Raw genomic sequence first — 13000 nt, forward strand, 5'->3', positions numbered from 1 at the left:
TAACCTCCTAAAGTTGTTTGGAGGCATTTATCACATGCGGAGGTTTGCTTGGGTCAACTTATGATAAGAACTAGCAGTTTTTTTTTTTTGTCTAACCTGGGGCTTGGAGATTTTTAAAGTAGAAAATTATTATGTGAAAATCATTTGAACTCAAATAAAACTGATAGAAAATACAGACGCATGACAAATGGATACATTTCTTTCATTTCAAACATTTGTCTTGGCCATTAATGTGTTAAATCCAACTTCAGATGACACAGTGTCATTATTTGTTGTACCACAATAAGCCAAATGTGTAAAATCCTAAATGCACCATGATTGCTCCTAAAGAAATTAAGATGTCAAATAGCTGCTGATCAAATACACGTGTGACTGTGAGTAAGAGGACCAGTATGCAAGTAAAAAAACTTGGGACAGTTTCCTTAGCTTTCACAATTTGGAGTCCATCCTTCAAAAGTGAGAAATATTGAGAAATATGTGTCGGTGTTGCTTTCTGCAGTGGTTCTGTTGGTTTAAAAAGTTTAGTTTAACTGACTGTCATATCAGAGATTTATTGTGCTTTCTGATTGATGCAGGTGCACTGGGATGTTACCTATTAGGTGATTTGAAAGTAAAAACATTAGATCCCTAAGAATACCTATATAATCCTATAGCCTTCAGAGAAACTTGTATAGTTGCAGTTCAGGGTGGAGACACAGACATGCTACCTACTTTTCCTTGGAAAAAACATCATGATCACTTCAGAGTCTCGTTTGTTTCTACTTGATCAGCCTCAGTTTAATTCTCCTTTCAGCTTTGCCTTTGGTCTCAAGCGACTCTTATGATAGACAGGGTCAATTTTCACAAAATCAGAACCCCGAAGGCATTTTGTGAATATTTATAATATACAACATTCCTAGGGGTATTAAAGGGTGCTGAATCCAAATCTGCTGTATATGAAGCTCAAAAATGTCCCAAAATGCCTCAAAATTGAGAAATCCAACATGGTCGCCACTGCCAGGCTGAAATCTATTTTTCAGTATATCTTTTTGACTAAACAAGGTACAAACATGAATTAAAAGTGCTTTTGTAAGTTTTCCTACATGGGCAATTCGATGCCATATTCAGAATTGAGATGTAATGTGAAGAAACTGCTTAGATATTGCAAAAATAGTTGTTTTTAACTATGAATAATTACTCAATTATTATCATTATTATTAGGCTACTTTTACTTACTTTGTATTTTGTTTTGAGGTCAAATGTATCAAATGTGCTGGGACATTCCATGCCACTCAAGTGGCCGCCTGGCAATGTGGTCCACCTGAAGGTGATCTCCTTGAAGGAATTGATCTTTACTCCAAGTCAGAAACCCTCAATATCCCCAAAGCAATGACGAATATAGTACCTGCACCAAAGAGGAATCACAGAGCGGACTGTAGTAGCAGACTGTTTCACACAGCCATCTGAACAATGATGCATAACTGTGGGTCCGAGGACATTAAGCTTTCTTGGGTATAATCTATTGCTTCAGCCATGGTTTCTGTCGCCAATTGACTAATTCAGACCTACAAGAAAGAGTGAGTTTTCTTAGAATACGAATGCAAAGTCTAAGACATCGATATGTATTTATTTAGCTAGCTCATTGAGCCAGTAATGTTAGCTAGCCACTAACGTTAGCTAATCCCTAGCAACTAGCTAGCTAACATTAGCTAGTTAGGCTTCTTTTAGTGATCATAAATGCTAAAAATATATACTGCGATTATTTAAACTACATAAAACATGTCACATTATCAAAATATACACTGGACATGACTTTACCTGTTAGCTGTCTCATGTTTCCGATCAGCCGTTCTGAGAAGTGTGAGAAAAGCTAAGCTTGGGCGGTGGGGTGATATTGGGGATGGCAAAGGTTCCATTCCAGCACATTTGATACATTTGACCGCAAAACAAAAAAGAAAGTAAGTAAAAGTAGCCTAATAATAATAATAATAATAATTGAGTAATTATTCATAGTTAAAAACAATTATTTTTGCAATATCTAAGCAGTTTCTTCACATTACATCTCAATTCTGAATATGGCATTGAATTGCCCATGTAGGAAAACTTACAAAAGCACTTTTAATTCATGTTTGTACCTTGTTTAGTCAAAAAGATATACTGAAAAATAGATTTCAGCCTGGCAGTGGCGGCCATGTTGGATTTCTCAATTTTGAAGCATTTTGGGACATTTTTGAGCTTCATATACAGCAGATTTGGATTCAGCACCCTTTAATACCCCTAGGAATGTTGTATATTATAAATATTCACAAAATGCCTTCAGCACTTTAAATAAGCACATTTTCAGAAATTCTTTTCTAGACTATGAAAAATAGGAGTCCTTTTATGTCCTGGATGCTTCTCCTAATTCGTTACATGGCGTGTCTCTCTGATGTTTTGAGCTTAGACGTAAAAGAGCTGCTGACTCAGCCATATTCCTTTTATTTGACTCCTGTATGATGATATATAAATCTCAAATTATACATTTTAATTCACTATTATTGCATGTGATGAACTTGGAGTCTTTTAAATTGCAGCATTAAACAGCTTGAACCCCGTGCAAAGTCGCAGGCATGTCCTGAAGCCTTTACAGCGCCTTTTTATAGTGAGTTTGAACAAATATATGTTTGTAAAAGAGGGATTTTCTCATTAAAGTCTGTTTTGGGTGATGATTAAGGGAAATGTGTTGTAACTTCATGCATTCATGCAACTTCTGCTTGTGTGTTTGAGTTTTTCCCCTTAAATTAAAGTTTAGGTGCAAAATGTGAGACACATTGGGGGGGCACGGTGGCGCAGCTGGTAGTGCAGCGGTCTCACAGCAAGAAGGTCCTGGGGGACGCTGTGGGTGCTGAAGTGCGTGTTAGTTCCCCCATGACTTCAGTGCCCACACCATGGGTGGGGTTGGCGAAAGGATCTTTCTGTGTGGAGTTTGTATGTTCTCCCCGTGTTCCCCTGGGTAGCAATGTGAGCTACCCTCATAAAAACATGCACACAGTCCTGGGCTATACATGCCCCCTCTGGCCAACCGGGGCGCCAGATGGGGTGGGGTGGATCCGGCCGGAATAACGTGATCCTTCCACGCGCTACGTTCGGCCGGAGAAACCCCACCCTGTCTGGTGAAAAGATGCGGCCTGCTCACTCCTCAGGTTAAGGAGGAGACCTGAGCTCAGTGCAGGGCCCTCCCGGGGTTGGTAGAGGATGGCAATGCCCAGGACTGAGCACGGGGTGGTAAAAATGGGAAAAAAACCGGGATAAAAATATTAAAAAAAAAAAAAAAAAATGTGAGACACACTCAGTGCTACCAAATCCTGCTGAAAATCCATAAGTATTTATACCATGGCAGCTAACTGCTTCATTTCGCATCTTCTACAAAGTGATGCGATGATGATGTATGGGGCGCAACTGGGGTACCGAAAAGGGTGGATAAAAGAGATGAATTCTAGGGGCCCATGATCGAGGGCGGCCCAGTGAGGCCCCCAATGATGATGAAATGATAAGACAGAAAAAATAACAGTTATTAACTAACATACATTCATAAATGTTTTACTTTTCATTTTCATTTCATTTCATTTTTATTTATTCCATATCATGGAAGTAGTTCACATATGTTCCATTCCTTGATGGAAATGGGGCAAGAAGAAGAAAGCCTTATATACCAAGCCCCTTTCTCAAAAAAATAAAACAATTCATATGAAGATGGTCTGTCCGTCTGTTCAACAATCTTTTGAATGTCCTGTTAACAATATCTGTATTTGTTGCCTGCAGGAACCCCCCCCACCTCTCTATTTATGTCAAATGGTTCAGTCGGACTGGATCAGGTAGCGCAGTGGAGGTTTGTCACAGACGGTATTCAGAGTGCTCAGTTCTTCTCCTACTGTACATGTTAACTGTCCTGTTGTTGTTCTTTCACAAATATGGTAATGATAGTCGAAAGTACCATTGGGGAAAAAAAAACAAACAAAAAAACATAATTGTATGTAAAATAGCATAAAATTTTGCTGCTGTGTTGGCGTCCCTATAAAGATTCTTTAGCCGTGCCCCTGCATAAGAAGGTAGACAAATGAATGCCTGACAAATGTTTAAATTGACTTCCATTTGGTCATGCATATTTTGAGAGCGTAGATGTAAAAAGGTTAAAAATAACGCATGTTTTTACACTCAAAATCAAATTCAAAACTGTCCACTTGGGCATGAATCCCTCCAGGACAGACTGGTTTTGTTGGTTCCCAAGTGAAACATCTGTAAGCCTATTAAACAAAATTTGATTTAAATGTTGGTTTCACTTGTCTAGCTTTTCCATAAATGTGGCTCCAGTTGTTTATTCGGTAATGAGTCCAAGTTCAAGTTCTGGCCTGGGCCCCTTTGCTGTGTCTCAGCCCCCCCATCTCTCTATCTCTCCCTGCCCCACTTTCCTTTCTGCCTACTTCACATTATAAATGTCACGAGTGGCACAAAACCTTAAAATAACAAACATATCATCTTTTTTCCAGGGTCTTTCTGACCATATGTTCTGACATTTGAAAGATCTGCTTTGAAAATCCCAATCAACAGCGCCGTTATCTGCAGGCCTGAACTAAATAACCCGGAAGTCAAGAGGTATCAAAATGATAATAAAAAGACAAAAACAGCTGTTACTTTTTTAACCTATGGGTAGGGGTGGGTATTGGGAAGGACCTTACGATACGATACGCATCACGATACTTGAGCCACGATACGATACACATTGCGATATCCCGATTATGGGATATCCCGATTATTATATTCTACATAGCTCACCGAAAAATTTTAAAATGCATTACACATCTTAAAATCCAAGTTGTATATATGTACATCAGATGATAGTGATGGATCTTAAAATCCGAGTTGCACGTTCATCAGATTATAGTGACAATTCATGGGACAAACTGAGTCAAAACAATGTTATATTATAACTATACAATCTAAAGTTACAACATATTTGTATATGTTTTTCATATTATTTACATCATATGAAATTAACATTAAATTTAGTATGAGGTTGCTTTAATTATGTGGCAAATGATAATAAACACAAGAAAGATGGTACTAAAACCAAGGACAGGCACAGTGATCAGTCAGTATAGATATAAATCCATAAATAAATAAACCTCTGTCCATTATTTTTCATTTTTTAAGGACAGGCAATTGTGTTATATAAAAAATTATTATATTATAAAATTAAATAAAACGTGAAATAAAACCTGAGCTCAGTGCAGGGCCCTCCCAGGGTTGGTAGAGAGTGGCAATGCCCAGGAATGTCACTTAGGTAGGATCACTGGGTGATATAATGGGAAAAAGATCGGGGATAAAAAAAAAAAAAATCGATATTCAAATTTTGAATATCGATATTGAATCGGCTGGAAAAGTATCGCGATATATTGCCATATCGATATTTTTGCCCACCCCTACCTATGGGCAACAGTGAGTATGTGGAGTCTGTGAATCTCTGGTGCTTCGCCCATTTCAGTGAGATCCAAGGCAGGAGAGAAGCAGCCCAGTTCTGCGCCAGCATTAGTCCAAGCAGTATCCTCGGCTGATTATGGTCAATTGTGACCTCAGCAAAGTGACGCAAAGCGACTGGGGCCATGCTCACTGCCATTGGTCATCTCAAGCAGTGGGCATCTCTACTGAGGAAATGACTGCTACTTGGGGATATGCGGTTCATGGACATCACACCTCCAGCGATCTATTGAGAAAGTCCACTGATCCACAGCCAGATAATAATAAACTCCCAGAACTGGGAATGTCATATTTCACGCACGAGGAGCCACTGCAGGGCTGACCAAGCATCTTTATGAACTGTAATGAAGCAAAGATTTTCTCTTTCTGAAAGCAAAACAATGGTTTTTGAATTTAAAGGGCACTATACTCTGTTAATTGGAAACGTTAATTACTCACACTGTTGCTGACCTTCCAGGTATTTGGCTCCCCTGGCTTTTTGTTTGACTTTCTGTGCTCTCCACAGACTTCTTCATTGTTGCCTTTTCTCCTTTTGGTTTAGTCTTTGTCTCTGCTTGGTTTCACACTGACCCGCTATGTTCACTCTGCAAAGTGAACGGGATAGAAGACGAACTTTACAGAGAAAAGAGATTGTTAGAGTACCAGAGAGGGAAACAAAGAGGATGTAGCAGCGCAGAGATAACTAGAGCAGAAAAGTGGGATAGAGCAGAGCAGAACTTGACAGAGCTGGACATCGGTCTCCATCAGTCACTGGGTCATTGACTGGAAATGATGCTCCACCCAAGTCATGTTTATTTACTGCCTGGGGAAGAGAGGGTTTTTCTTTTTTCTTTTCCTCTGGAGGGCGTTTTTATGAATGAAACTTCCCCACAAACCCAGGTGGAATTTGAGAATTTATATCACAAAGGAGACGGCCATGGCTCCGGTGGAAAATCTCTAGCCTGTTTTAAAGAAAAGGAAAATACAAATGATTTCGCTTCAGCATGAAGTAGTATTTATTTGAAAAGGGGAAAAAATTACTGTTTTTTGCCCTTTTATTGTAAGTTATCCCAATCAGCACCAAGGTTTCATGGGATACTTTCACAACTTTCTTCTGGTTTAATCTTGCTAACAAACAGTCAGGTTTTTATGTACCTGGAAGGAGAATTACTTCAGGGGTTTTTCCAAGTTGAAGAAAATCCCTCTGAAGGGCTACACTGTGCTCACTGTTTTAGACAAGAGCTGGAGGACATCTGCAGCAAACTCCATTTATAAAATGCTTGTTAAGTTACAACCAAAGAATGGATATGGTTGATATATTGTGCAAGTCACACCGATAGTTTGATACAATGTGGACATGTGTGCAACAATTAAAGGAGCTGTATGTAAGAGCAATAATAAAACTAATCATAAAATGACCCCGATATGTCAACAGACATTTAAAAATCATGTTCATTTCAAATACTTATGTCACTGACAACAGCACTCAAGCCAGGATATTCCCGTTTAAAAAGAGGAGTTGCAGCCGTCAACTGATGTTTATGTTGTCATTTTTTGTTTTGGCCTGAAGCTCCACCCTCCACCTATCTCCCAATCACCAAGTCAGTATTGTTTCGGCATCCGGGTTGCCAGCTCGGCTCTAATTATGGCAGCCATGGCAGCCTACGTTCCTGCTGCATTCTGCAGCCAACCTGGCAACCTCTGGTCGGGGGGAGGAGGGGGAGGGTACACGCCGCTCAACAATATTTTGAAAGTGACTGCAGTACCAGTTTTGGCCATTTCTTACAGACGGCTCCTTTAAATGCTGCAAATGGAGAGGACAGTTCAACGATTGTGCAAAATGGATAAAAAAAAAGTAGAATTCTTTCCTGTTATAAATAAGTGATGTATATTTTAATTGTTGGATGTAACAATATGTACAAAACATGTGTTGTAAAATTGAATAAAAAGGGTAAAAAAATATATATTTAGGCAAATTCTTTGTTATGAAGCAACATTGAGTGAGTGTTTGAAGCTATAAATGTTGTTATTATTAAATGCTCATGTCCACACACACACACACACACACACACACACACACACACAGAAAGAAAAATCAAGGTGGCTAACTCTAGGCTCATTCTGTTTTATGCAAATGTTCTATGACTGAACAAAAATGGACATTTTTTCGCGATGAAAGGGTCTATTACTTTTGTCACTCCTTTCAGACCAATTGCTTTACAAAGGCAAAGAAAAACCTAACAATTAAGGAAGAGGGGATTTTGAGATGGCAAATTATTTCCATCAGAGAGACAATAAAAATAAAGAGACAATAAAAATAAAGCACAATCTAATTTAAAAGAAGTTGCGTTGATTTCATATTCCAAAAATGAGATTTGCACATGTTTTCTCAAGAATTAAAAGTGCTCAACAGATTTGTCCTCTGACTTTTTAGTGTTTCCTCAAAACTTTGGGAGACTCTGTTCATGCTTCTCAAACTTTTCCTGGCTTTACTGACACTTCCCTGCACAAAAGGTCTTGCGGATTGTTTTCTTTCTTCTTCACTCACAACTTTCTCTTTTCTCTCCAACGCCGTCTCCTTTACTGTCATTTGTTTGTGTGTAAAACATCTTGACTTGCTTTGCATCCTTCTCCAGTCTTTAATGCAAATTCTTGTTTTGTTATTGTTATTTTGTTTTGCCTTGAAGCATAACTGGACAGCCCCGGATAGAATCAACCTGAGACGAAATGTGAAACGTTTCCCCTCAATTATGTTTTAGACTTTTGTTTACATATCATGTTGCTTTATTTTCAATGCTCTGAAGATCCCCTAAAATTGCCAATGGCAGTTTCCTTTTTTATTTTCTAATTGTAGACCAATAAAACAAGTTAAGATACTTAATTATCAGGACATTGGATTGACTTTACTGCACTGCAGTTTAGTTTCATTTATATGGAATCAGTTCACAGTGAAATCTCATGCCAGGGTAACTTATGTACATATGTCAGAGTTCAAACGTCTTTATGCTTCTAATATAATAAAACACAGTCCCAGTGTGCGTGTGTGGTAAATTGAGTTGTTGTGGGTTGTGACGACAGAAGTTATTCTTTTGTGTGACTTGGGTTTCTTTGCTTGGCCAATCAGGATCAACAAAGGTCACCTAGACTTGGGCTCTATTTGAGTTCCTGGAAGGATGCAGGAAAATGCAAATAAAAAAAGTAAAAGAAAAGCAGAGTTTCTGAGATTGGCTTGGAGTCATTTCTTTGCAGAAGCTGTAAAACTACACACTTCTAAACTCGATATGCCAGTCACGGTGTTTGTCAACAGGTCGATAGCAAATTGGTAGGAAGTTGGTGCTGAACAGTCAGCACTAGATCATGATGTGTGAACAACACAAAGACCTGCCAAAGACACTTGCATACACCATTCCCATCAGGACGGATGTTTTGTATATATTGTGTTTTTTAAGAATGGGACGAACAATGGGACTAACAACTGAAACTCTTCGTTCCTTTGTATGCTGTTTGCCAGAATGCCTTTTCCATGATGTGAGAAAAAAAACACTAAATTGTAAGGACTTTTACTGTCCCATCTTTTTTGGGATATATTAGAGGGGAAAAAAGGATGAAAATTAACAAATTAAATGAAGTTGATTGGAAAAAAACATGAACCTTCTTTGGTTCATATGTAATTGAAACTATGACTTTTTGGGGGAGATTTACCATATTGCCCAAACGTTCTTCCTTCCTGGATATCTTTCCATAAGCTAATGCTAAACTAAACATAAACTTAAATTTTTAAATATGATGGTACTGATGCCACAATTTAATGCAGCTAAAGGCCCAATCTCAATACTCCCCCTACTTTTCTTCACTCGCCCTTCTTTTCTTCCTTAACCCCTAAAAAAGAAGGGGGAGATTTTAGGGCACTTGAGATCTAGGGCACTTGGCCCAGGTGCCTGTCCCATTTCTCCTACTCCCCCTCGTTTTCATCCCTAACCTGATCAGGAAGCTGAGAGCCAAAAGCTGTTTTAATTTCAGCTGTAGCGCTGTTAATATGGCACTTTATTAAGTTTTAATATTTTTTCAGGCATAAAGGTAACCTTAAGATCCGCAACCGGGGCTCAGTTTATCCAAATAACGCATGTTAAGAAATTTGACCCGATGTTTTCGGAGATGAGAAGAGCCGCCGCCCCCAGGGAGCAGCCTCAGCTCACAGCCCGAGAAGAGACGTGTCCGCCGGGTCAAGCTGCTCCGTCGTCCCGGGAGAGAAACTCTCTCCTGGGACGCAGCTCTGTTGAGAATTACGCTGGCTGAAATAAATCATTTAGGAAGATGTTGGTTTAATAGATGAAATCTAACAGTTGTAGCTACGCCTGTTAAGAAATTTGCTTCGAAATTTAGAGATTTCTGTCTGCCGGCTCCGGAGTTTATGTCCGCGTTAAATAGACGCAGCCTATGGCGTAGCTTACGTAACCTACGGCGTTGCTTACGTAACCTACGGCTTACGTAGGTTACGTAACCATATTCCGGCGCGATCTTAGCGAACAACGGACAAAAAAGGGATTATGTACATTCACTGAGTGAATATTATGAAAGTAAAATATTGGTTTGCGCCGAGAAATGTAATCAAAATGCATTTTTATGCAGAAACTAACTCAAAATATTGATTTTATTCCCCAAAAAATAAGAAATGTCCGCCATGTTTTTTTTTTTGATTCAGTCCGCAAATGACGACGAAAAGCATTCTGGGAAATTTTCATACCCCCTCGCTCGCCAAGTCAGCATCTGAAATCCCTCGATTTGAAGGGGCTATTCTCAGCCCCTAGCCCTCGTTATGCCCCCTCCCCCTAGGTGAAAAGAGGAATTGGGACACCACTACCTTCACGGGAACGTGCAAAAGTTAGGGTTAGTGAAGAGGGCGAGGGGGAGTATTGGGACGCAGCCAAAGATTCCCATGATACTTTTTAATATTCCACAAAAAAAACCAACCCTTTCCTGTGTGTGTTTGGGGAAAAATGCTGATTGAAAGAAGTAGTGATGTTTTTGAGGCATGAAACCTTTTGAGGACCTTTTGTTTTGCTTGTGTTTTTGTGCAGAAAAAGATTACAGCAGTTTCTGTGAGCGGCAGCCAATCGGACGCTTGATGTTCAGACAGTTCTGTGACACCAGGCCTGAGCTGAGACGCTGTGTCAAGTTCCTGGATGCTGTGGTAAGAAGAGCGTTTTTATTGCAGCTGCAAATGGGTGTATGTTCACTTGAAATTACACCTCCATGTGTTGTGGTATGTGTTGACAAAACCAATGAAATGTGTGCATGTCTCTCTTTGGCAGCCTCTCAGTGAGCTCATACAGAGAGGCTGCCAAAGAGGGTTCACACTTGGCTCCCTGAGGAGGTGGAAGTGGGAGGGAATGAAGGAGGAAGGCGGGAGGTTTAAGGACTTTTGTTTCCATTTTCCCTAAAAAAAAAAAATCCTCTGTTCCTGTTATAGCCGGGCAGATAGGGGGAATGTGTGTTACAGAAATGTGTTTTTTGATTCAATAGCTTGATAAGAAGGAGGTCGAGCGTTGAAAGATGGAACAAAAAGATTTGATGGAGCATCACATGAGCCAGCGGGCCCCTTCTCAAAGACATGTGAAAGGCCCCCTCGTCGCCACCGCTTCAGAGAAAAGCCTCCAGCTGTTATTTTTCTTTCTTTCTGATCATTTAAGTTTGTGTGCGTATTTTGTGTCTCTTCGGGCAAACCTCACAGTTGGTCACGTGGCTGAGGTTTAGAGTTTGAACCAGTGTTCAACCCCAAGGTGATGTAAGAGAGTTGCATGACCTCTTACACCCTATTACACTGTCGCTAGTGTCTGTTATTGGACCTGAAGCCCAAGACTTGCTTGATCTCAGTTGCTGCATTGTGAAAATTTCACATCTTGAGTCTTTGGTTAAAGCGGCACAAGCGATCAGATCAGAGAGTCATCCCAAATGCATGGACACTGTAGGAGATTAACCCTCTTAGTTTTCTTGAAACTTTTCATCCTCTCTGGAATAATTTTAACCCAATTTCTAAGAAGTTTAACCATCATTATTGATGTATAAAATAGTCCTTTAAAGCTATAGTTGTTGCAGGAGACATATCCAGAGTTACTTTTGGAGGTTTTCATCGATATTAGAGACAGGTGAGCACAAGAGCTAGATAAAGAGTCATTTCTGTGTCTCATCCTACGCACTAATTTGGTTAATATTTCCTTCAGTAAGGCCTATGCCAGGGGTCGGCAACCCAAAATATTGAAAGAGCCATATTGGACCAAAAACACAAAAAACAAATATGTCTGGAGCCGCAAAAAATGAAAAGTCTTGTATAAGCCTTAGAATGAAGGCAACACATGCTGCATGTATCTATATTAGTTATAACCGGGGGAAGATTTTTTTTTCATTATGCACTTCGAGAAAAAAGTTTAAATGTCAAGAAAAAAGTCGAAGTTTCGAGAAAAAAGTCAAAATGTTGAGATTAATGTTGAAGTACAATCTCGAGAAAAAAGTCGAAATGTCGAGAAAAAAGTCGAAATGTCGAGAAAAAAGTCTAAATTTTGAGAAAAAAGTCGAAATGTTGCGATTAAAAAGGGAAGGAAAAAGGAAGAAAAAAAGAAGAAAAAAAGGAAAAAAAAAAAAGGTCAAATATTTTTGAAAAAGCTCCAGGGAGCCACCAGGGCGGCGCTAAAGAGCCGCGGGTTGCCGACCCCTGGTCTATGCAGTGTGCCTCCAAGGACCTACCAAAAATGAAGCGCCGTATTTATTTACCAGGATCATTACACCGCTGCAGCTTTTGAGCCTTTGGGGATGTTATCCGAATGATTATATCATCTTGTCCCTTTTTATAACTCTTGACCTCTTTTGATTAATTGCAAAATCATGTGACAGATGTTATTCTTGCAGCTGCTGGGATGCCCTTTCATGTCTTACTCGGTCTGTGTAACCTTAGTGTGCCCCTTCAGGCATCAGTTCACGTCAATAGTAATATTTCAAGCATAATCCAGACTAAGCGCTTGATAAACTTGTTGAAATCGTCACCTCAGCCTCTTTTTAAACACTTAAATAATGACAAGTTTTCTTCTTATTTATCACAGTGAGTGTAAATTATTTTGTGGTGGATGCGAAAACAGTTTTATATGTAAAATAATGGATTTCATTTAGGCTGCACTGAGTCTGCACTATACCTCTTAATGTTTGGTTTCTGTCTTTTGTGTTTGAAATACGTCTTAGTCACTTGAGTCTGTGTATTTTGTTCTTTTGTGTTAACTTATCAACTTGTGAATAACAGTTACTTAAACTTTTGTGTCAAATGATCCATTCACCGAACCTTTTATAATATACTAGAATAATAAGTAGGGATGGGTGTAGTTCCTGTGTTTCCTTACAGTCAACAAACATAGCCAGTCATAAAACAGTATTTAGCATTAGGACAATAAACCCATAGGTTTTCTGAAGAGACTTTAAAGCCTCGTTGACGTCTCTCTGCGGTACAACATATTTGCAGGGACTGACACCAACCGAACCCCGT

General features: G+C 39.4%; 1 protein-coding gene across 2 annotated transcripts in view; it reads left to right on the top strand.

The window, feature by feature from the left end:
- Positions 1–13000, top strand: part of grk6 (G protein-coupled receptor kinase 6) — a 275750-nt gene that overhangs the window by 32063 nt on the left and 230687 nt on the right. For both annotated transcript variants that reach the window (XM_061740551.1, XM_061740550.1), the window contains exon 3: positions 10551–10663. In XM_061740551.1, coding sequence (XP_061596535.1) covers positions 10551–10663 — 113 coding nt within the window. The remainder of the gene's footprint in view (positions 1–10550; positions 10664–13000) is intronic.

The sequence above is a fragment of the Cololabis saira genome, chromosome 14 (assembly GCF_033807715.1).
Source record: "Cololabis saira isolate AMF1-May2022 chromosome 14, fColSai1.1, whole genome shotgun sequence".
In the NCBI taxonomy this organism is placed as follows: Eukaryota; Metazoa; Chordata; class Actinopteri; order Beloniformes; family Belonidae; genus Cololabis; species Cololabis saira.